At 37.3% G+C, this 24,747-nt stretch overlaps 1 protein-coding gene and 1 long non-coding RNA gene across 3 annotated transcripts in view; one reads left to right on the forward strand and one right to left on the reverse strand.

Moving 5' to 3' along the window:
* The window catches only part of LOC126210028 (zinc finger protein ZFP2-like), a 78,698-nt gene extending 69,702 nt beyond the window's left edge, over nt 1-8,996 (reverse strand). Inside the window, exons 1-2 of the mRNA XM_049939131.1 lie at nt 8,885-8,996; nt 4,173-4,244 (exon numbers count right to left, since the gene is read on the reverse strand). Coding sequence (XP_049795088.1) covers nt 4,173-4,244; nt 8,885-8,938 — 126 coding nt within the window. The 5' untranslated portion in view covers nt 8,939-8,996. The remainder of the gene's footprint in view (nt 1-4,172; nt 4,245-8,884) is intronic.
* A 2,352-nt stretch (nt 8,997-11,348) lies between these two features.
* LOC126210557 (uncharacterized) lies at nt 11,349-16,615 on the forward strand. Of its 2 annotated transcripts, XR_007540699.1 has the most exons (7): nt 11,349-12,846; nt 13,759-13,875; nt 14,048-14,118; nt 14,240-14,321; nt 14,417-14,539; nt 14,636-14,800; nt 16,158-16,615. It is a non-coding gene; the product is annotated as an uncharacterized LOC126210557 (long non-coding RNA). The 2 variants fall into 2 exon arrangements; XR_007540698.1 differs by having other exon boundaries at nt 14,636-16,615.
* Nucleotides 16,616-24,747: the final 8,132 nt, after the last annotated feature.

Genomic DNA, 24,747 nt, shown 5'->3' on the forward strand with positions numbered 1-24,747 from the left:
CACTTTGAAACTGTTTCTAACACAGGAGTTCAATTCTTTGTGAAACCGCAGGTTTAGTGGTTGTACTCTGCTGTCAGATCACCAGCTAGCGTGCTTAACACACCAGAACAGCCTCTGGCCTTCACATTCTGTGATGAGTCATGAAAATCCAACATCTTGTTACCTACTCACGATTTCACCACTGTTGAAGCACTTCACATAGAAGCACATAGCAGTAGCATGCGAAAACTTGCCAGCTTCACCCACAATCCCACCAGGCAGCATTTAATTTCACAATGGGCGGAGGTTGTAACATTTTGGCTCATCAGTAATTATCTGCAGTGTTGTGCAAGTATTATCACAATGGTAACTGGGGTCCCTCCCCCATGAACCTTGCCAATGGTGGAGAGGCTTGCACACCTCAAGCTGTACTGTAGGTGCAATGGCAACAGAGGGGTATCTGTTGACAGGCGACACAAATGAGTGGTTCCTGAAGAGGGGCAGCAGCATTCTCAGTAATTGCAGAGGCGACAGTCTGGATGATTGATCTGGTCTTGCGAAATCAACCAAAACAGTCTTGCTGTGCTGCCACTGCAAATAGCTAAAAGCAAGGGGGAAGTACAGTCATAATTTTTCCCAAGGGCATGCAGCTCTACCGTACGGTTGAATGATGACTGCGTCCTCTTGGGTAAAATACTCCAGAGGTAAAATAGTCTACCATTCAGATCTTCGGATGGGGACTAATCGGGAGGATATCATTATCAGAAGAAGATACTTTAATTGGGCATGTAGGTTACAAAATTTAAAGAGGGGAAATGACAGATTAAAGTTGGATATAGCGGGAATTAGTGAAGTGTGATGGCAGGAGGAACAGAACTTCCACTTAGGTGAATACAGGATTATAAATACAAAAACAAATAGGAGTAATGCAGGAGTTGGTTTAATAATGAATATGAAAATAGGAATATGGACAAGCTACTACAAACAGCATAGTGAATGCATTATTGCAGCCAAGATAGGCACAAAGCCAACATCCACAACAATAGTACAAGTTTATATGCCAACTAGTTCCCTAGACGAAGAAATTGAAGAACTGTATGGTCAGAAAAAGAAATCATTCACACGGTTAACGAAGATGAAAATTTAATAGTCAGGGGGGACAGGAATTCAATAGCAGGAAAAGGAAGAGAAGGAAAAATGGTAGGTGAATAGGGACTGGAGGGAAAGGAATGAAAGAGGAAGCTGCCTGGTAGAATTTTGCACAGAGAATAATTCAATCATCATGAACACTTTGTTTAAGAATCACAAAGAAGGTTGTACACGTGGAAGAGATCTGAAGACACCAGCAGGTATCAGATTGATTATATAATGGTATCGCAGAAATTTTGGAACCAGATTTTAAATTTTACGACATTTCCAGGAGCAGATATGGACTCTGACCACAATTTATTGGTAATGAACTGTAGATTAAAACTGAAGAGAGAGGAAATAAGGAGATGGGACCTGGATAAAGTGAAAGAAAAAGAAGTGGTTGAGAATTTCAGATGGAGCATCAGGGAACGACTGACAAGAACAGGGGAAAGAAATACAGTACAAGGGGAATGGATAGCTTTGCCAGATGAAATACTGAAGGCAGCAGAGGATCAAGTAGGCAAAGAGATGAGGGCTAGTAGAAATCCTTCGTTGACACAAGATTTATTGAATTTAATTGATGAAAAGACAAAATAGAAAATGTGGTAAATGAAGAAGGAGAAAGGGAATAGAAACATCTAAAAAATGTAACTGACAGAAAGTGGAAAATGGCTACGCAGGGGTGGCTAGAGGACAAATGTAAGGACTTAAAAGCGTGTATAACTAGAGAAAGGTAGATGCTCCCTACAGGAAAATTAAAGAGACCTTCTGAGAAAAGAGAACCACCTGTATGAATATCAAGAGCTCAGATGGAGAACCAGTCGTATGCAAAGATGGGAAAGCTGAAAGGTGGAAGAAGCATACAGAGGATCTATACAAGGGAGATGTACTTGAAGGCAATACTATAGAAATGGAAGAAAATGCAGACAAATATGAGATGGGAGATACGATACTGTGTGATGGGTTTGACAGAGTACTGAAAGACCTGAGTCGAAACAAGGCCCCAGGAGTAGACAACATTCCATTAGAACTACTGATAGCCTTGGGAGAGCCAGTCCTGACAAAACTCTACCATCTGCTGAGCAAGATGAATGAGACAGGTGAATTAACTTCAGAATTCAAGAAGAATATTCTAATTCCAATTCCAAAGAAAGCAGTTGCTGACAGGTGTGAATACTACCGAACTACCAGTTTAATAAGTCATGGTTGCAAAATACTGACACAGATTCTTTACAGAAGAATGGACAAACTAGTAGAAGCTGACCTCGAGGAAGATCAGTTTGGATTCCAGAGAAATATAGGAACACGTGACGCAATACTGACCCGACGACTTCTCATAGAAGATAAGATAAGCAAAGGCAAACCTGTCTTTATAGCATTTGCACCTACGAGTTGGCCACCTACCGGAACTTCCTGAAGCTACAGGGGCTGAAGTGAGAATATTCCATGATGTTCCACAACAAATTCCACATTTTTTCAACCAAAATTCACCAAGAAAAAAAAGTGTTGCATTAATTATAGAGTGCTCATCGTATATTTGTAGAGTGTGTGTGTGTGTGTGTGTGTGTGTGTGTGTGTGTGTGTGTGTGTGTGTGTGTGTGTGTGTGCAGGATACAGTGGCGAATATGCAGTGACTAATTTTCATTAAAAGCGCTGGGCAAGTTCATTTGTTTGTTTGAAAGGGGAGGCCAACATGCTTTTGCCACCTTCCTGCCAGTTGGCAATGACAGAATCAAGGTGGATACCATGCAATCCTTCTCAAAAAATTTTACATAAACTATTCAATAATAAAAAATAAATAAATAAACACATTTTTGCTTTACTTATAGCTTTATATGTCAAGATGATCATGATGTGTCCATTACTTCATTAATGGTCAGAGTTATTGTGATATTTTCTGTGAGAAATTTGGAAAAGTTGGAGGTGTCTGTCTGCCACCAATTTCGAGAAAATTGATATGATATAGCACACTCATTTACGTTCGCACCATGTAAGAGATAAAGCCAACACAAAATATCCACAACGTTCCTCACATTTCATAAATGGTTTCAGACATCGAAATGAGAATTTGATAAATGATAGCATGCAAACAGAAGAGTATTTTGCCATATCATTATTATACAAAATTTAATTATCTACCATATTATTCCACCAACTATAGACTTTTTTGATGAAAAAATTAATTTTTAAGGGCCAATGATTGCTGGTGAAACAAGAAATGCTATGGGTTCTGGAACAACATAAGTGAAAGCATTACTCTATTTCTCTCCCCCCCCCCCCCCCCCCCCCACTGGAGATGTGCTTTTTCATAAGTTACTGATCTTACTTTTTCTCAGTTATTCACATAATAAATTTAATAAACCACTGTTTCAGAATTCTGTCACAATTGTGTCTGTACAACATGTCACTGAGGTGAGACTGTGTAAACCCTGCTGTGTTTTGGAAAAAGAAGCAAATTCTAACATGGCAACCAGAAAAATGTGTAGGTTTTACTCAAGATTCACCACTAGTGATGCTTCTCTGAAAGTTAAAAATGCTTACCAAGCCAGGCAAAAATAAATTTCTGCACTTTCAGCAGAATTCTTTTTAGATACTAACCAAACCAGAAGTGACAGTTCGTTTTGAGTGATCAGCAGGCAAATGTGGTGTAGATGGGCCCCACTTAATAATTACAAAAAATGTGAACGTAAGCTTCAGTTTAGAACAGCACATCCCCTACAACACCTGCCCACGATCCCCCACCAATACCACTCTCCCCACGTGTGCCCTGCCCTCTGCGTATCTACCGGCCACGGTATTTTATGCGGACTCTAGTTATTGTATGCGAAGTGCTTTGTTGTCTGAGGTTTCAGTGCAACCAAAGTGCAAATGGTTAAGCTATTCTGAAAAAAAGTTACATCACTGTGTCATCCATTCTTTGATAACACAACAAATTGTTGAGGTCTCGGGCTTTGATTGTCTAACAGTAGCTACTAACATCACACACAGGTTGTTTTTTTCAACTCTGAGTGGTAAATCATTTTTGGAAAATGTGTGGTAGTACATCATGATCACAAACTTACCAGTTCTGGCTTCACAAAAATATACTCTTCTTGTGTCTGTTCATTATCATTCTCATGTTCTTGTTGGGAAATCTGAAACAGTAATGGATAATTTTAAAGACTTTTGTTTAGATAGGTGTGATTATATAATTCCACTTACAAAAAGTTAGATAGACCCTATGTTCTTTAAATATATATATATATATCAATATCACAGACAACAAAGTTTCACAATATGGAATAGATGATTCAGTTAATGCTGCTAAGTGACTCTTTTCAGAAAATTTAAAAATGCAGTGGAACAAGTGAAAATAAAAAATAATGTTCTTATTAATTTCCTAAACACAATATAATTAAAAAAGTACGCAGAGTGCAAAGTTTCATTTTTAAGCATTTGCCGTAAAGCATACTTCAATACACAAATGAAGTGTAGTATCTGCTTGTCTCAGGGATGACTGCTGACATACTAACTACTGTGTTCATCGGTCAACAACAACTACTTTATTTCTTTACTACTACTACTACTACTACACATACTATTTTTAACTGAAGTTAAATATGTGGTGAAACGGCAGCCACAAACTCATTTTGCCAATGACAAAGAGTCATAGTTAGGATAAACGTGTCACTGACATGGGAATGCTGTTTTCCTTGTGAATAGCTGCAGTCCTACACAACAAGTCTATTATACAATTTAATGCGTCATGTGAAAACTGTAAATCATGCTTTCACTCTTGTGACCGCAGAGATGAAGGCAATGCAATGTTCTGTGAAATTCCACAAAAACATAGACTATGGAAAAGATACAAGAATTATGGAAGAGAACAATCAAACTAAGCACAGTGAAGATGTGGGTGAAAGGTAACAAAAAAGTGAAAATGGAGCAGTTTTATAAATGTATCTGTTTCACTTAATTCCTCTTATGTGAAAAGACAAATTTAACTACTACATGCTACAGGAATATGCCTAATCATTGTAATTAAAAACATGGAGCTGGTTGATTCGAAAACATTAAGGAATCATCAATTTTATGTTGGAGGGAAGTGGGCAAAAGATGTAAAGGGAGACCGAGAGACAAATACAGTAAGCAGGTTTAAATGGATGTAGAGCTGATCAGGCCTTCACAAGTCTGATTAGCATGAAGAGCTTCACGAAACTAGTCTTTGGACTGAAGATGACGAAAAAACACTGCTGCTGCTGTTGTTCCCCTCCATCTGAAGACTTTCCCAGGAAAGCCTCTTCGTCTCTGAGTAACTACTGCAACCTACATCCATTTGAGCCTGCTTACTGTATCCTTACTTAGGTCTCCCTCTACAATTTTAACCCCAGCCCTTCCCCATACTTCACTCCATTGCCACATTTGTAATTCTTCTATAGCCCCACATTTCAAAAGCTATTATCTTCTTGTCTGAACTGCTTATCACCAAAGTTTCTCTACCATACAAAGCTGCACTCCACATAAATACCTTCAAAATGGCTTCCCGGCAGATTTATATTCAAAGTTAACAAGTTACTCTTTTCCACAAATGCTTTTCTTGCTATCGATAGTCTGCAGTTCATATCCTCTCTACTTCATCCTCCATCAGTGTTTTGTTGGCCGGATAGAAAAACTCATCTACTAGTTTTCATGTCCCATATGCTGATCTGGTGACAGAATAACAAAGTTGCTGGCAAACCTCAAAGTTTTTGTTTTTCTACCTGAACTTAAATTCCAAATAAAAAATTTCTCCTTGGTTTCCTTCACAGTTTGCTCAGTGTACAGATTGAATAACATTGGGGATAGGCTACAACCCTGTCTTACTCTCTTATCAAGTATGGCTTCCTTTCATGCCCTTTGACTCATATCTGCACCTGGCTTCTATACAAATTGCAAATAACCTTTTGCTATCCGTTTTTATCCTTGTTACCTTCAAAATTTAAGAGGACGTAACCCAGTCAAAATTGTCAAAAGCTTTCTCTAAATCTACAAATGCTATAAATGTGGGTTTACCTTTCTTCAAATACCTTCTATGATAGGTCATAGGGTCAGTATTGCTTCCCGTGTTCTTACATTTCTCCAGAACTGATCTTATCCAAAGCTAGCATCTAACAGTTTTTCCATTCTTCTGCAAATGTTTTGAATCAGTATTTTAAACATGTTTATAAAAATGATACTACATTAATATTCACAACTGTCAGCATCTACTTCTTTGAAACTGTATCTATTACACTGTTCTTGAGGTATGAGGGTATTTGCTCTATCACACATATATTGCACACCTGATGGAATAGTTTTGCCCTGGTTAGCTATCCAAAGGATCTCAAAAATTCTGAGGAATTGTTATCAACTACAGGGGCTCATGTTCCTACTGAAGACTGTGTTCTGTCAATTTCTTCTTCTTCTTCTTCTTTCATCGTCGTAATCGTGATCTAGGAAACAACTATTAATGTAACGTAACACTCATGAAATCACGTATTGTTTAAAACATAGGTGGTTTTGCTGGACAGTTTATGACCTGAAAAGCTCAGCTAGGGTATGAAACTAGACATCCCCCCCCCCTCCCTTTTTTTCCTCCAAATCTTGACTCAAGTGACAGCCTGATCCGTAGTGTAACAACAGAGCAAGATTTGGTTGAAAGGTGATAACTCGGTTGGGAGCCGGCAAAGTCAAAAAATTTGAATGTCAGATAAAAGTTGTGGTAACAGACTGACCTGTAGTGTAGCTATATGTTTACATTCACACCACATTGAAACATGCTTTGCCTTATTTAATGTACTTTTCTGTCATCTATATTAAAACTGCGACAGAAATACAGAAAACATATATTAGATCTGGACAAGTTTTCAATGAGAATTTCAAAGAATGTTCTTGAAACTAAGAGTTCTGATGATGTGTGCACCAGCACTTTCAGCAGAATCTAGGTTCAGTGTGCCAAATCACAAATTTGATTGAGTCGACTGATAACTTTACCTAGGCAACAAGACACAAGCCAGCAACAGATCTAGTAGACACATGTTGGATGTCAGATTGGGGACAAGAAATGTTATACATGACCTGAGTAAAATGTCTTCAGTTTAGTGGCCACGTGAGAAGTAATTAGACAATTATTCATTTATAGGCATGCTTTGGAACAAGTGTTAAATACATGAAAGAAGCTATATTATGGGAGGTAAAATACACACACAAGCATGCAAACATCATAATCACCTGCACACAATAAGATTAGAACAATGGATTTGGGGGGAGGAGGAGTTAGTGCATGGGTCAAATTAAAATCCCTCTTCCCACACAATTTGCTGAAGATCTTTGACACCATACCATATTTTTGTCTTACTGTAGCAAAGATAACAGTCAGGGTCAGTCAATAGGATTTAATCACAATATAAAGTGATTTGCCGATTTTGTAATACTAAAATCAGTATGAAAAACCCTCTGAATTGTTCGGACCCATGTCAGAGGTTGATATAAGTCAATGGCAATTCCCCACATGCGATAAAGAAACAACTAAATACAGACAGGAGCTCTGGCATTGCAGTTAAGGAAATCACATTTACTTTAACATTTCTACAGATATGACAAAGCTGACATGTATTCCACCACTTGCAAGAAACTTTAAATTTCATGATGCTCCATTTGTTATTGGATGATGAGGAAAACCATTTATTGGTATCTATCAGCAATAAATCAACACTTTGTGGTGAAAATGAGCAACAATCTACACAGTCTGGGTTGAACACTGACATTTACAAACATTATAATACAAAGTAAAATACACAGACATGTACTTGGGTGATTCTTGGAAGTGTGACTTAGACACCACACAACTTCATAAACCATCCAGGAAAAAAAAGAAAAAAAAACAGAAAGAGAGGACTATTTCTTCTATATCTTAACTCTTTCCCCATTCTTGATGGTTCTCATTCATGACGTGAACTATTTATAATGCCATAAAGGAAAGAAATCATAAAATTATGATACAAGATGATTTCTTAAAGAGAATATTGTAGCTAACTAGCTACGTAATCATCATCATATTTAGGTACAAAATGAGCTAGGGAACATGCGAATAAGTTTAAAACCTTCAGCAAGTTTGCACATTGCGGGCTCCTTCAGTGAATACATATACTTTACTGCTTCTGTATAGCCACTGTGGCATTGAGTTGTCCACTTAGTCAACGGGATAGGCTTATCACGTTTTCAATATGACCATATCTAATCTAGTTGCAGCAATATTACTCGTGTTTCACGTCCAATATGTTAACACGACATTTTAAATGAGAAAAAACCAATTTTCAGTTAAATAAGGGAGGTAAGGTAGACACTGACTAGCCTACCTGCATACAGCACTAAATTTACTGTTCGATACTGCTGATCTCGCTAAATACCGAAAATGGATTAAAGCTTTCAATAATATCTTCATAAATGGCATCTCACAACCGAAGAATAAAGAGTCAAGGCTTGTCCCAACTATGACTAAATTTACTATTATCCCTGAGATCAGTTATGAACCTTCATTGTAAGACTGGTTGATGGACACAAAAGAACTGGCAGCACTTTTATGGTATAAGTTGTCAAACAATCTGTTTAAATCATTTCCGTAAATAGCTATCCAACACAACAGCTAACCGTGCCACGTGAAATAACTTTGTTTCAGTATAATTGTGAAAATGTATTTACTTCTCCTGGGGGACATCTGAAACTTTCTATAGTATTTTCGTAATAATGAATATTACAAGAGCAGTTAATAATTTACCTTTGCTATACTGTAATCCAACGTACTTTCTTTCTTGATATGAGTCACATCCATCTGCAACCGAACACTGAAAAATATTCTCACATCCAAAAAGCAGGCGTGCACCCACTCAAGCTTTTCAGCAGATAACGTAAACAAACATTCACACTAGAGGTGGCAAAAAATAACGTAACTGATAGAAATAACCGGTTACTGAGAAGTAACGGTTACTGCGATAACCGTTCCTCTGATTCTGGCAGTTATTTCAATAACTGTTTAGTGTCAACAGTGCCTCGCGCCATCTGTTGACCGAAGATCGTACTGCGCATTTGGAAGGCGTTCTATCTTCTTCTTCATGTGCCGTCTCCTCTAAGAAGGTTGGCTGTCATCATGGCAATTTCTGATCTTGATTTGGCCGATCTAAGGAGTTCTGACGTTGAACAGTTGTACCAATTTTTTAGATTGTCAATCCAGGATGTCCGTCTTCTACCCCTCGTTCTCTTCCCACAAATTTTCCCTTCTAGTATTATTCGCAATATTTTGTAATTTACTCCCCTAATAACATTGCCTAAATATTGTAGCTTTCTTACTTTAATAGTTTTAATTAATTCTTTTTCCTTTCCCATTCTTCTTAGGACATCTTGATTAGTAATCCTCGACACCCAACTAATTCTAAGTATTCTTCTATATGCCCACAGTTCAAAAGCTTCTAAACTGTTCATGTCCTTTTTCAATGTCCACGCTTCCATTCCGTATAATAATTTTGAGAATACATAGCATCTTAGCAACCTCATTTTTGTGTTTAAACAAATGTCTCTCGAACAGAATGCATTTTTCATCTTATTAAAGATACTTCTGGCCTGTCCTATTCTCGATTTAATTTCTTCTGAGCTTTCAATCTCCTCATTTACAATTGTTCCGAGATATTTAAATTTACGTACTTGATCGACTCTTTCCCTATTGCTTGTAAGATTTTCTTGTTGGTGTGTTTTAGATATCACCATGAACTTAGTCTTGCTTACGTTAAGAGTCAAGCCAAATTCTTCACTTTTTTCTGCGACTTTGTCAAGAAGTAATTGTAGATCTTTGAGGTTTCCAGCTAGTAGTACAGTGTCATCAGCAAACCTAACATTGTTAATGTTTAGCCCATTCACTTTAATGCCAGCTATTTCATCTGATAGAGCTGCCTGGATTATGTCTTCTGAATACATATTAAACAATAAGGGTGAGAGAACGCAACCTTGTCTCACACCCCTCTTTATTTCTATATCATTCGATAATTCATTTTCTACCTTCACGGTTGCGGTTTGGTTGTAGTAGAGGTTGTATATAATGCGGATGTCTTTCTTATCAAGTGTTTTCTTTTCTAACAATTCTATGAGATGATCATGACGAACTTTGTCAAATGCTTTATTATAATCCAGAAAGCACACATATAGTGGCTGGTTAACCTCCATACATCGTTGCGCTAATATGTTAAAAGCAAACAATGCTTCTCTTGTACCGAGGGAACTTCTAAAACCGAATTGTGTTTCACTTATACCTTCTACTTTTTTGTATATTCGTTGGTGTATAACTTTTAGAAATATCTTTAAGGTGTGACTCATTAAGCTTATTGTACGGTGATCATTACAAGTTTTGGCATTAGCCTTTTTGGGTAATGTAACAAAGGTAGATGTCAACCAATCCCTAGGAATAATTCCCGAATTATAAATATCATTAAACAATTGTACAAATATATCTAATGGTCTATTCCTATGAGTTTCAGGATGTCATTTGGTATCTTATCCGGTCCAGGGGCTTTTCCTGTCTTCGATTTGTTGATAACATGTAATATTTCTTCTTTCGATATGCTTGGTCCTCGTTCTCCAATCATGTTATCATAAAATTTTTGATCTTTTCTTGTGTCTTCAAATAGTTCTTTGACATATTCTGTCCACCTGTCCAGTTTACCTTTAACATCAGGAATTATTTTGTCATTTTTATCTAACAATAAACTTGTACTTTTCTTTTTATTAAGTCCAGCTAAATCTTTAACTTTTTTGTGTAAGTTGAAACTATCATGTCTTGTATCATAACTCTCAATTTCAGAGCATTGTTCCTTGTACCATTCTTGTTTTGCTCGCCGTGTTTCTTTTCGTATTTCTGCATGTAATCTTTTATACTCACTTTCATCTCTATTTTTAAGTATTCTTCTTTGTTCCATCAATTGTAATATCTTCTCTGTCATCCACTTCTTTTTCATGTTGTCGTGTTTGGTCACCATTATGTTTTTACATGCATTATTCAATGTGTCTTTTATAAGTTCCCATTTGCCATCAATATCTTCTGTTTGATTATTCTTTATCCTAACTAATTCCTTATTAATCTCTTCAGAAGTCTTTTGTTTAGTCAAGGGGTCTCTTAGAATAGTTGTATTTATATAGTCCTTCTTTTGTTTCTTTTGTATGGCTTTCAGTTTCACATGGAACTTTGCTACTAAAAGGTTATGATCAGAAAATATATCAGCTCCCGGATATGTTTTCACACCATGAATAGAATTTTTGTACCTCTTGTTTATAAGTATGAAATCAATTTGATTTCTGCAAACTTCTTCATTACAGTCTCTTGGTGATGTCCAAGTATAAAGTCTTCGTTTAGGGAGTTTAAAAAATGTGTTTGTAATAGACAGATTGTTTTCATGGCAAAATTGTGACAGCAAATCTCCTCTTTCATTTCTTGTTCCTAAACCAAAAGGTCCAATAAGATCACCTTCACTTCCTTCACCTATTTTGGCATTAAAATCTCCCATGATGATAATAATGTCTCTGCTTTTTGAGGTTCCTATTGCTTGTGTTAATTCTTCATAAAATTTTCCTATTCTTGTTCTTTGTCGGCTGTTGGAGCATAGATTTGGATTAAATTAATATTTGTTTGTTTCGTTTGTAAATGTAGACTGATTACTCTATCTGAGATTGGTAAAATGCTTTTGACAGATTTACTAGCATACTCATCTAAAATTATTCCTACCCCATTCCTGTGCTGGCTATCAGAATTTCCCGAGTAATATACTTTCATGTTGTCAATGGTCATTTCTCCTGAGTCAGGCCATCTTGTTTCACTTACACCCAAAACCCACGTTCTATAGACCGTGGGAATAACTGTGAGACTGCGCGCCATCTGTTGATAAGAACTTTGTACTATTTCTTGGGCCTTCGTTACTTTTAGCATAAACAATTAAATAAAGTTAATGTCCGAGTCGTGGCTGATAGGAGCTGCAGTACAGGCATTAACAAGTACAGTCGATCCCTTGAGCCACCGCCTTGCGTGTTAATTTAGCTTGGACGCGTAGTACAAGGAAAGTTACTAAGGAATTCGAGCGACTATGGAAATAACTGTCAGAGACCGGTATTCTCCTCTGGCAGTTATCGTTATTGGCTCGTAGTTCTAGTTCTCTGGCAGTTATCGGGCTACCACCACAGGTAACATGGAAGCTGGTAACGGAATAACTGTGTGTCTAGACGTTCCTGACTCGGTGACTCCAGTTAAAGGTCGTAGTTCCAGGTGATATTTCCAGAGAGGATAGAAACTGGAGCGAACAAATATTTTCGTACTGCTACGGAAACGACGGTGGGCCATCGGGGAGAGGGGATGGCAAATAACGGGAATCTATCGTCTCATTTCTCTGCAATTCTTGGTGTTCCGGAACAGGTGTCACTATTTTTCCAGCCTTTGGTTGCGTTAGAGGGTATTGACTTTCGTTCCGCGTTCTTGTTTTTCTTTGTGTTGTTGATATTACTACCAATAGTTGCCAACATGAAGAGGTCGAGGACAAGCGAAATGTGGTCATATTTCGAAACTCTTGATCGAGAGTTTGCAAAATGTACTTTGTGCGGTAAGAAATTATCGTACAAATCGACGACGACGAATTTAAAAAAAACATCTTCAGAAATCACATTTAATTGTGAATTTCTCTTCACAAAGACCTTCGGAGCTAGATTTGGGTGAGTAATGAAAAAAATATATTTATTGCAATTACTGTTATTTCAGTGCATGCATAATCATTTATTTTTTATTTTATTAATTTTTTAAAAATAAGAGCATACTATACAGTGTGGTGCTTTGTGCATTTTTACACGCAAGTTTTCATTTGTCGTGACTACTTAAGCTGTCGATACCACCGCACCTGTTTGCCTTGACATTAAATTATGTTGCATATGGTGCCAGAATACTTAATTATTTAATTGGAAGTTATTGTTGCAGGTGTAATAACGATAGTGCTAATAAAATGCCACTGTGTGATATATGAACTGTCGTCTAGCAATTATTAGTAACTAATCGGATAGCAGATTGTATCAGTGCTCATTCCTGTGTATCATTTGTTTTTAACCCTGACGATGCCGGGAGGGGGGGGGGGAATTAGATACTGTTTCATATTTTAAAATTTTGAAAAGGATAATTGTTTTTAATGGAGTCTTCAACTGAATTCCATAAATGTTTTAAATTTTGTGGTTAAACTTAACCCAAAAATTTGACACGTTAATAGTACATGTGACTTTCCACAATGACAGTCATATTGAATATTTTGAAGTTCAGGGCCCTACTTATACATCACTATTTGTTTAAAATATATGTCAACAACAATTAAGATATTTTTTTAGGGTGGAAATACAGTACCCTCCCTTCCCCACAATACACATTATTGAAAATGTGTTGGTGTTGCTAGGATTAAAGAAGAAACTTGAAGCTATAGTCATTACTAAAACTGAGTCAATTGTCAACTAGTTTGAAGTAAATATTCAAGCTGCAAGTACCATGTAGAATACTGTACGCAAACATTGTAATATATATCACCAAAAATAATATGGCATCATTTCTATTGTGCTTATGCTGATATGAAACCTATTTTTCTGTAGGTGAAACCCTTCCTGTAGATGTGATCCTTGGCACCAGTAGTGTGGAAGAGGAGCGAGAGGCACACCAACACCAGCAGATGAGTCTCCGTTTAATACTTGGGATATTATAACAGTAAGGTAATTCTAGTTTGGGTACATTTTTGGCAGATTTGAACTCCCCCTTAAAATGGAGATATAACTGTAGGGCATAGCATATATTTGTTATGCTACATTAAAAGAGTACTAGTGGTTTTGTGTTGAAGTGTTTAATGTATATTGTCGGTCAGTAAGTCAGAGCACTTTGTTCCAGTTATAGCTCCAGAAGTCAGTCACCAGCAGCAGATGTCACACAGTTATAAAATGGGAAACTTGAAGAATAAGGTACTAGTGGTTTGGATACATGTGTGGGAAATTTCACCTTTCACTTAAAATGAAGGTACAGTTACAGTCCTTAAGAGTATACTGGCAAATGGTAAATCAAAGCTCTTTGTTTCTGTTACAGCTCCAGAAGTCAGCAGCAGCAGCAGCAGCAGCAGCAGCAGACGTCACACAGCCATAATGGGAGAAGCTTGAAGAATAATGTGGTAGTGGTTTGGATACATATGACATATTTCACCTTCAGTTTAAAATTGAAGTTTGTTTATATTGGCAGGTGGTAACTCGGAGCTCTTTGTTCCAGTTATGGCTCCGATAGTCTTCCAGCAGCAGCAAATGTTACACAGTCCTATAGAGGCAAACTTGAAGTATAAAGTAATAGTGTTTTGCATACAATGGCAAACTCGACCTTTCGCTTAAAATGGAGGTACATTTGCACTGAGTTTAATGTTATGACACGTGAATGGATTACCAGTGATGTATATGTAAATACTGGAATTTGTAACTTAGAACTTAATTTCAGTATCGGCTTTGAAATTTGGTCACTGGATACAACTATATTATCTTTCATGTTGATAGCAGCAATCATCAGATTGCAATCCAGTTAAGTACCTGTGAGGCATGAGATGTCAAAAATACTTGTGGGTTATTGGTAGCCTGTGTCAAGGCATGTGGCACCTCAAAGTTTGTAAGTACAGTAGCATTTTGTTTTCTACTTTACTTAAAAATTGGTAGCTGTAGCACCCATTCTGACATTCAATTATTTTGAATTTCAAGTTTCTTAGAATGATACTGACATCAGTTTGTTAACACTAATCCGTATATTATTGTTAATATATGCTGCTATTTTCCTCAGATGTTAACTGAAATTGTTTTATTGTTATGATAACAACACTTCAGCCTTTGCAAACTTGCAGTACAGGTTACCTGCTGAGAAATATTTACTGGAAGAAATGGTTTCTTGAATAGGACCGAAAGGAAAACCACTGAAAATGCCAAACGTGAATTGGTGAAACATCTTGTGCTCAGTACTAAATTTCATTTGCAAAACACGGAAGTTTTCCTATCTTTGTGGTGGAACACAACAAATTCTCATAATTTTGCTAGTTTGTATTCTAGAAAGGGTGCCAGAAATGGAAGAGTATAATTTTTATTAAATCGGGCATTAAATGTAAGTAGGTTGGAGTACAGAAAGGGTGCAACTGGCCTTCCCCACTGTAGCCTGATGTGCTCCAACATGCATTTGTACTGATGTGCAGGTGGTTATAACACTAGTATCAAACTGCATGGTACCCACTTACTAATGTGACCTACCCTTGCATGATCTTCTGCAGACAGCAAGAAATGCGCTACTGCTCTTACTACCTGTCCAACAGTTGTGGAGGATTTTTTCCCCTTGGTGCTTGACATGACATGTTTTGCCCTCTGCCCTTAAAATCTCAATTCTTGTTACATTTTCTATCTCCTGATGGACCTGTATTGATTAAAAAACTAATCACTGCAGAGGTGATTGTAGAACTTTTGCTAGTGGCAGTGTGGAGGGGCTCCACTCTTTAAAAAATAAAATTACATTGTGGGACATGGAATTATTATTAGATGCTTTCATGGACATTTTGTTTACTGAAAAAGTCAGTCATTATCTGAGGTATTTAAATGTTAACTTCAAATCTAAAACTGCATCAAAAGATAAATTTCAGTAAGTCTTTAACAAGTTTCAGTATCTTGTTTCACATGCTGGACCCTCCAACTATAAAAAACAGTGTTTTGCAGAGAACAGCTATTCAGATGTTAACATCCCAGAATTTGTGTAGAAGATATCCCTTACATTGTTAGTTTCATTGTGGTCACACTCTACAGTGTAGTGTTATCAGCATACATATAGAAGTTTGAAGAACATATTAAATTAATTGCTAGACATGCCTTAAGTGAATATGTTTACTACTAATGTGAGTCAACTAAGTAGTTGCTGCAAGTTTTTATGTTATTTCTAAAGTGTCTTTAGACAAGGATATTTCTGCTGTTTGTTTCCTGTTCTTCTGTTTCAGATAACTACTCATATATGCAGCAACTGCTGAAGCAGCCTCTGGCAGTTTATTGAAGTTCCGTGAACAAAGTGTTGTGTGGTCTGTTTGTGTAAAATGTTAAAGTGTAATTGTGTATATATTTAATCATTATTTTTGTTAGTTGTAAGATCTATTTTCATGTAAATCAGAACATTGTATAATAGGTAACAACCAAATGAGGCAGTGTAGCTATTAACAGCACTGACCTCATATTCGGGAGGATGGGGTTCGCTCTGTCTGGCCATCCTGATTCGGGTTTTCCTGGATCGCTAAGGCAAATGCCGGGATGGTTCCTTCATCAAGGCCACGGCTGACCACCTGTCCCGCCCTTAAAGAGATCCTTTAAACATTGTGTGTATACCCATATTTTGAATTATTGATGTTTGTTGTATTATGTTGAGATATTCTTGGATGAAATAAAAAAAGTTTATACATTTGTATTTGTGGTCACATGTTAAATTACTGAGAAAATTGCAGAGTGATTATGGCACCGAATTTCCATTCAGGTGCATTGGGATCCTTCGCCTGTTTGAACATCCTGATTTATATTTTATTTGGGTTCCCTAAATTCCTTTAGGCAAATACTTTTGTTGGTTCCACTGAATAGGCCATGGCAGATTACCTGCCATGTCCAATCTGAGTTTCTGCTCAGTCTCTTGACATGTTAACTATTTATTCATTCTCTTTATAATGCTGCAATGTTTTAAGTGTTCCATATCATTGTGAAAAAGTCAGAATAAAATTGATCATTTCACATGTACATACATTTGTGTTGGTTACCATTTTTTATTTTAACTTATCTTCCTTTTGTTCCCTGTACTCTTAAGTAATTTGTTAAAAACCCATGAGGTCAAAGACGAGCACTTACTACCATTTTAGGATATATTTTATGTACAAATAAGGTAATCTCTCATGTGGCATGGTAATGTCTTTGTTGAGGTGATATTACTGTCTCATGAACATAGGTGTCTTACATAGAACATACAGAAATTAAATAGCTGTGCAGTAATCTTGTAAGAATATATTTTAATTTTGGGGCAGGATAGGAAACGCATCTCAAGTGATAAATGTACCATCTCCTACCTTCTCAAGAAATGTCAAAATTTGTGGCACTGCTGTGAGCACAAACACTTGCTGTCTCATACATAGTATGGAAAGCTATGAAGTGTAGTAGTGTGTATGCAACATGTTAATACTTTCTAGGGATTTTAAACTTACTGAAATGCCTTGAGTATTGGCGGTGATCTAAAAATGGAACATATTTGAGTGTCTTCACCAAGTATACCCCATCACTAATGCTTGGTAGCATCATGATGAAAAAGTGCCAGTGCTGTATCAGGTCAACTTGAATACAAAGAAACTTATGTAATTTGGTGAGACTTAGCTTTGTGGCATTAGCGAGAGAAAAATGAGTTTTCTCAATTTGTACACATCCATTGCAAATATGCTTTTTTTCATTTAATTAGTTTTTGGCCATTGACTTTGAAACATTTTATACATAGTTTGGAGCATATCACTTTTATGCGGGAACAGTGTACACTTCAAACATAGGTATTGCAATTGAAGCATTTCACGGAGGTATATTTGGCATGAATACAATATGCTTACAACAATAATCACGTCAGATACATATTTACTTACATTTGGGCCTATTAGCACTTGTGCATACTACATGAACGTTTTTGAATAAAATATGCTTTTTTGTTTTCAAAGAGCTCAAGTCAGTTCATTTTCTATTATGTTAAGCAACACTGAAAAACTCTGTTAGGTGCACTCATTGCTACGTTGAGGTTGTTATATGCAAGACTTAGCCCTTCATTTTGAGTGCTCATCTTGTCTTGTTCATGAATTAGTCTTACCTATTCAGACAGTTAACTGTCATGATATTAAACTGCAAAAAGATCAAAGCAGGCAGCTGGCATTGACAGATGAAGTGTTTCGAAAGGATTCGTGTTATTGCCTCATGTGAGACAGAAAAAAAGCAAAACGTGGAATCCACAGGTAAAGAATTCCCCAGGAAAGGAAATTTTGTATTTCCTATAGATGAATATCTTAACAGGGACTGGTAGAGTAACTTAAGTAAAAAGTATTATTTCAGTTTTGACAGCACTTTACTGCAACAGACAAGATCAGATTTCTGAAAACTTACTGCAAATTTGTATTACCTACACAATACCATTAATTCATACTCTCACAATCTGGATATACAAAGAAGAATTGTATAAAACAAGTGAAAAGGTATTGTAATGACATCTGAGACATTAAGCCTTATGAGTTGTTAATCAATCATTCAGCACTGGAATTCTGTATACAATAATGCCAAACATGACAGATACACAACAAACTGAAGGCTTGGACATATGCATTAGTCATTCTCCCACCACAAAATCAAAACCCTCACTGTAGATTAGATTAACTTGTTTTTGTCCCAGAGACCCAAAAATGAGATGATTCTCATGGATGTGCAACATGTCAAAGTATAACATAAAGCATTTGAATATAATACTTACCACCATTATCATCTGTCACGAGATTGTCAAAATATGTGAATATATTGCAGTAAACTGGAGCTGCTAATATGTACAGTATTAATATACTGCCAGAACAAAACATAGTTATGCACTTTTAATAAATTTATCACACACAGAATACCTGATCTTGACTGTTGTGACCAAGTGCTGTCAAAACTGAAATATGCTGGTAGCAGAATTTTTACTTAAGCTGGTCTAACAGTCCCTGTTAAGATATTCATCTATAAAGTAGAAGTTGCCTATCAAAAAGTCTTTCAAACTCTCAGTAAACCGTGATTTATCTGAAACAAAGTTTTTAATGGTTGCTGGCAGTTTATTGAAAATGTGTGTTCTTGAATGTTGAACCCATTTCTGGTCCAAGGTAAGTGATTTTAGATCTTTATGTAGATAGCTGTTCTTATTCCTAGTATTGATACTATGTATTGTGCTATTGGTTGGAAATACTTGCAACAAATTTCATTAAAGAATAAATATACTATAAAGCAGTGGTTAGAATATGAAGTTCCTTGAACAGGTTTCTACATGGTGTTCTTGAATTTATACCACAAACGATTTTTATTAGGCCTACATGCTTTTACATGCTAAATACTTTTGCTCCGTTGATGAGTTACCCCAGAACATGATCCCTTATGACATAACAGAATAAAAGTATGTAAACTTTTTTACATTTGTGTCTCTTACACCTGACACCATTCTCACTGCAAATACAGATTTGTTTAGGAGCTTTAGCAATTCTGTGATAAGCCCTCCAACTGAATTTATCATCGAGTTATAATCCCAGAAATTTAACACTGTCAATCTTTTCGATCTGCATGTCTTTATATGTTATGGGATTACTGAACCTTACGTCACGGGTCAAAGCAGACGGGTGGAATCGGACGCTTCCATTCACCCTATGTTATATACATGCTGCAGCTGGAGAAATCGAGCAGTTTTCCAACTAGCGTACTCACACTTTCAACCATATGACTATCTTGTAAAGGAGTAAACGAATCTTTCACATTACGTATACTTTTGTGTTTTATTACAAGGCAGTACACATATTCTATTAACTAAACAACACAAGAAATTAAGCTCCGAATTTAATCTAAAGTATTCAGTTTACATATTTCTTCAAACTTAAAAACGCACGTTGTTAACATTTTACTTAAACAGCGCTGTGGCGAAGTTCCGCGTACTTTCTGTTGCAGCTGCGAGGATAATATTTCTAATAGCGACCGATAACCTACATACATATAATCTGGAACACTAATAATCGTTCTAACATCAACTAAAATGTACCCGGAGTTAATAAGCTGAGGTTATGACACGATTCATACGACATTCCTGCTATTTCACACTACTCGCAGTTATACTGATAACTAAACTGATGGATTCCAACTATGTCGTTATTTAACTGTCGGAGTTATCGGTATTCGCTAGCGAAAAATAACTTGGCAGTTATTAATAACCGTTAACGATAACGGTTATCAAAGAATAACTGGAACTGTGATAACGGTTACTCCAGAATAACCGTTTGGCCCACCTCTAGTGCACCAGATACCCGCTCCGCGCTCCAGACGGACAAGGATTTTATCGCTTTGCTTGGGCCACAAAAATGACAAAAGACGATCTACGTGGTTGTTACCAATATGTACGATAATCTACATTCATACTATTTCCACGACAGATTGATAAAAATGTGCAAGACTTCTAGACGATCAAATTGTTGAAGAAATGATTCAAACTAGTTCCGGTAATTTGTCTTCGAGCTCATAACATTACCAGGGCCTCTATTGCGGATTGCAACTGTAGGTTGGTGACACTGTTCCTGTCTTACTTTTGCCGGCAGCTTGCGGAAAGCTGAGAATATGCGTATTGCGTGGCCGGGTGGCAGGTCTCGCCGGAAAACAACAGAGTTCTATAAGTCTTTGTGGGATACAATCGGTAATGAACTAATTCAGGATCGTGTGACTAGGGCCTCCCGTCGGGTAGACCTTTCGCCAGATGCAAGTCTTTCGACTTGAAGCCACTTAGGCGACTTTCGCGTCGATGGGGATGAAATAATGATGATTAAGGCCCGTCCACACGCAACGATCTGTCTGCGCAAATGTCTGCGCACATGTGATGTGCGCAGACAGATCGTTGCGTGTGGACAGAACATTTGCACCAACCTGAGGTGTGTGCAAACCTGAAAGTTGGAGTTGGAGGTTTGAGCGAAACCTCTCAAATCTGTGGGTTCAAACCACATCCCCGCAGACAAGTTGGAGCGTGTGGACAGGAGATCGCCGCAAATCTGGCGCGAAACAGCTGTTTGCTCAGTCTAGTGTTTGTATTTGTGCGCACAGAGCATTAAAATGGCTGATACTCGTCAGTGTTCTCGAGAGTTTGTAAGTGAATTCATTGAAATATACAGAAACCACCCATGTTTGTGGAAGATTAAAAGTAAAGAATATAGTGACCGAGACAAAAAGACAGCAGCATACAATGCTCTAATTGAAAAATTGCGGGCAGTTGACGCCTCGGCAATCAGAGAAACGGTAATAAAAAAATAATTTCGTTGCGAATTGGCGAAATTATTTGCGGATGGATGTCGAAACTTATAATTATCTCTTAAAGCTTGTAACCCCTCATATTATGAGAAAAAAATACTTGTATGAGAAGGGCAATTTCTCCTCATGAACGGCTGGCGGTAACATTAAGATTCCTAGCAACAGGAAGGAGCTACAAGGATTTGGAATTTTCATCTGCAATATCGAAACAAGCATTGAGTGAAATAATACCCAACAGATGTGAAGTTATTTACGCTTTCCTGAAGGATGAGTTCATGAAGGCCAGTCAAGTAAATTAAGTCTGTCAGCGAATTGTTTACCGAAAAGAATTATCCAAAGTTCAGAAATCGAGAAGATCTGGTTTAGGAGTAGATCAAGTATACCAGCCAACATTATGGTATTTTGATCTGCTTGTCTTTCTTAGTGATCAAGAAACGCCAAGGCCAAGCAGGAGTACAATTGAAGATGAAATTGGAGTTTCAATGTGCGAGGAAATGGAACACGAGGTAATGTAAAACAAAACTGGTTCGCCCTGCAACTCTCGCAGTAAATTTACGTGAGAAAATTGCTTTCGCTTTAGCAGCCACTGTCTACACCATTTTGACCGCTTTCTCTGTTTCCTGCGGTTGGTCTGAATGTTTTTTGCAACACAAGTTGCGAACACAGACCACAACAGAGCTTCCTCCATTGCTATATTTCAAAATAACCGAATTAAATTTTGACGTTTACGGGGAGCGTAGTCGCTTGCCACTGATATTTCATTTCTACACCGACAGATGGCGGGCGAGTAGTAGATTGGGGTTTGTGTCGTGTGAACACATCACATTTGCAGCGATCTTTTGCATGTACAGACATCTGCGCCGATGTCTGCGCAGACAGATCGTTGCGTCTGGACCGGGCTTTAGGACAACAGATCACCCAGTCCCTGAATGGAGAAAATCTCCGACCCAGCCAGGAATCGAACCCGGGCCCTGAGGATTGACATTCTGTCGCGCTGAGTACTCAGCTAACTAAAATGCGTAATAACTGACGTCAAGCAAATCACTGCCTCCGCAGTTCATCGAAGGAATGACTGTATTGATACGGTATCGTACAAATCTCAGCGGAAGACGATTAAAGATTTCAGGCCGATTACTCTCCCTGACTCTGTAAAATTCTGACAAGGATTGTCAACAGCAGGACGAAATCATTGCCAAAGAAGGTAGTAGGTCCGTATCTGGCAAGCGCGGCCCAGGGATGGTCGCCCATGAAAGAGTGAGACTTATTTATTTATTTACTTCTGGCTCCGAGCTCTGCAAGTGCAAAACCGCGCTAGTATTCTCATATTTCGAAAAAGGCTTCAATAGTTCCTTTTCAATACAGTGAAATTGATGGGATTCGAGAACCAATTCACAATCTAAAGCCTAGTTTACAAGACGACACTAGGTTGCAGGCACCTGCGCTATAGGCCACAGCGCATGCGCGCCGCTCTTTTGAGCAACTCGTCGGTGAAACTAAACAGTTTCGGCGTGTTCCAACTTTGGTGACACTAGTTGTATGAGTTTTGAGGTTGTGTGTGTAGACAAACTGAAATATGAAGTGGGGAACGGAGAATCATGTTCTCTTTTTGGATTTCTATGCTTTGTAGGCATAGAGGTGATGCTGGTTACAAAAATAAGCAACATATTGCTGCTCCTGAAAACTTCATGTGCGATCAGAACATAGATTAGGGTGACCAACTTTCCCGTATTTCCTGGATCTCCCGTATTTAGAGACATTTTTTCATAGTTTCCCGGCTCCCTTATTTTCAGGCTCAGTGGCCGTTTATCTCCCGTTTTTAACTTTATTTTTCTTATCACTTACCGATATGTAAAAATATTTTTCAATCAATTAAATTTTGCACGCACTGTCAGATTTCGTTCGAAGACAGCATAGACAACTGATTCTATATCGACCTTCGACCATAGATGTCGACATTATGTCTATCAGATATCTTTGGAATGATCGACCGACGCTTGGCGGTTAGATGTGACTGTTTCTGTGCCAGTGCTTACTGTGAATCGTCGTTAACTTGTTCAAGATTTTATGATGGGCAGCGAAGACGAAGCTAAAACGCCACAAGAAAGAAAACAAAGTATATGTATACATATCTTACGAAATGGGAAGCTTTATATTCTTGGATAGGATCAGCACGGTCAAATGCTTATCAAGCAAATTACTCAATTTGCAAACGGGAGTTTAGCATGGCGCATGGCGGCACGAACGATTGTCTATATATATAATTTTCTGAGTTAACATCTTGTATTTGCTTGTAGGTCACAAAAGCAAGGCAAATGATGTAACTGCTTCATCCAAAATAACTACGTTCTTCATCCCTCCTCACCTGAGCGAAAGCTTAACAAAAACCATTGCTGGTGAACTTTCATTACTCCACCACACAGTGCAACACAATCTAACCTATAGGAGCTTGGAATGCGCCACAAAACTTTCGAAAAACCTGTTCAGTGAATCTGATGTGTGAAAGAAAATATCTTGCAGGCGAACTGAAGCTGAAATGATGATAATGAACGTATTGGCCCCAAGAAGTGTGAACGATTTTCTGGAAGTTTTAAATGTCCCCAAGACGTGTTTCCTGTTCTCTTCTTTAGCAACAGATGCCTCCAATTGTCAAACGATATTTTGACCCCTTTAGCGGAATTCAAAACAAATTGCTGGATTTTGTAGGACAGGCAGATGAAAGTGCAAATGATGTCCATAGGTTGTTAAAAAACTCACTGAAATCGAATAATTTGAATATCAGTAATACATCGTCATACTGTGCTGATGGTGCCAATATAAAATATGGCAAGCATAATTCAGTCATGAAACTATTAACTAACGCAAATGAAAAAATCCTTAAAGCAAATTGTTTTGACCATGTACTTCATAATGCAATGAAATGTGCTTGCAACTGTTTACAGTATGTAGATGTTGAAGTGTTGGTGTTAAAAATATATAGTCACTTTTCCTGTTCTGCCAAACGAAGGCAAATGTTAAAATCATTTTTTGAATTTGTTGATGTGGAATGGGCTGAAATCTTGCGACATGTGAATACTAGATTGTTATCTATCACTCCTGCTGTAGAAAAGCTTTTAAAAAATAGGGAGCCTAAGCTATTTTAAAAGCATAGAGGAATCAGACTGTCCTAAAGTTCTGAAAAAGTATTTTTTCAATGAAAATACTGAAGTAGAAACAATTTTTCAAGCTTATATTACTTTTTTTGAATATTGGAAACATGTACATTCAAAAAGCAAAGTATTTGGAGAATTCCGACCTTAGTATTATGGAATCTCATGAAGCTGTAAACTTACTAATTAGTAAAATTAGACAGACAAAGAAAGATAGGTTTTTTGGTAGTGGTACTCATAAATTATTAGCCTCTGTTCTTGATTTAAATTTGAAATCTAGTAGTGAGAACAACTTCATTGAATTCTATAATTGTTTATATTCTTACTCAGGTACTAAATTTGATAATAGTTTAAAGATTTTAAT

The sequence above is a fragment of the Schistocerca nitens genome, chromosome 10, assembly GCF_023898315.1.
Source record: "Schistocerca nitens isolate TAMUIC-IGC-003100 chromosome 10, iqSchNite1.1, whole genome shotgun sequence".
Taxonomy (NCBI): Eukaryota; Metazoa; Arthropoda; class Insecta; order Orthoptera; family Acrididae; genus Schistocerca; species Schistocerca nitens.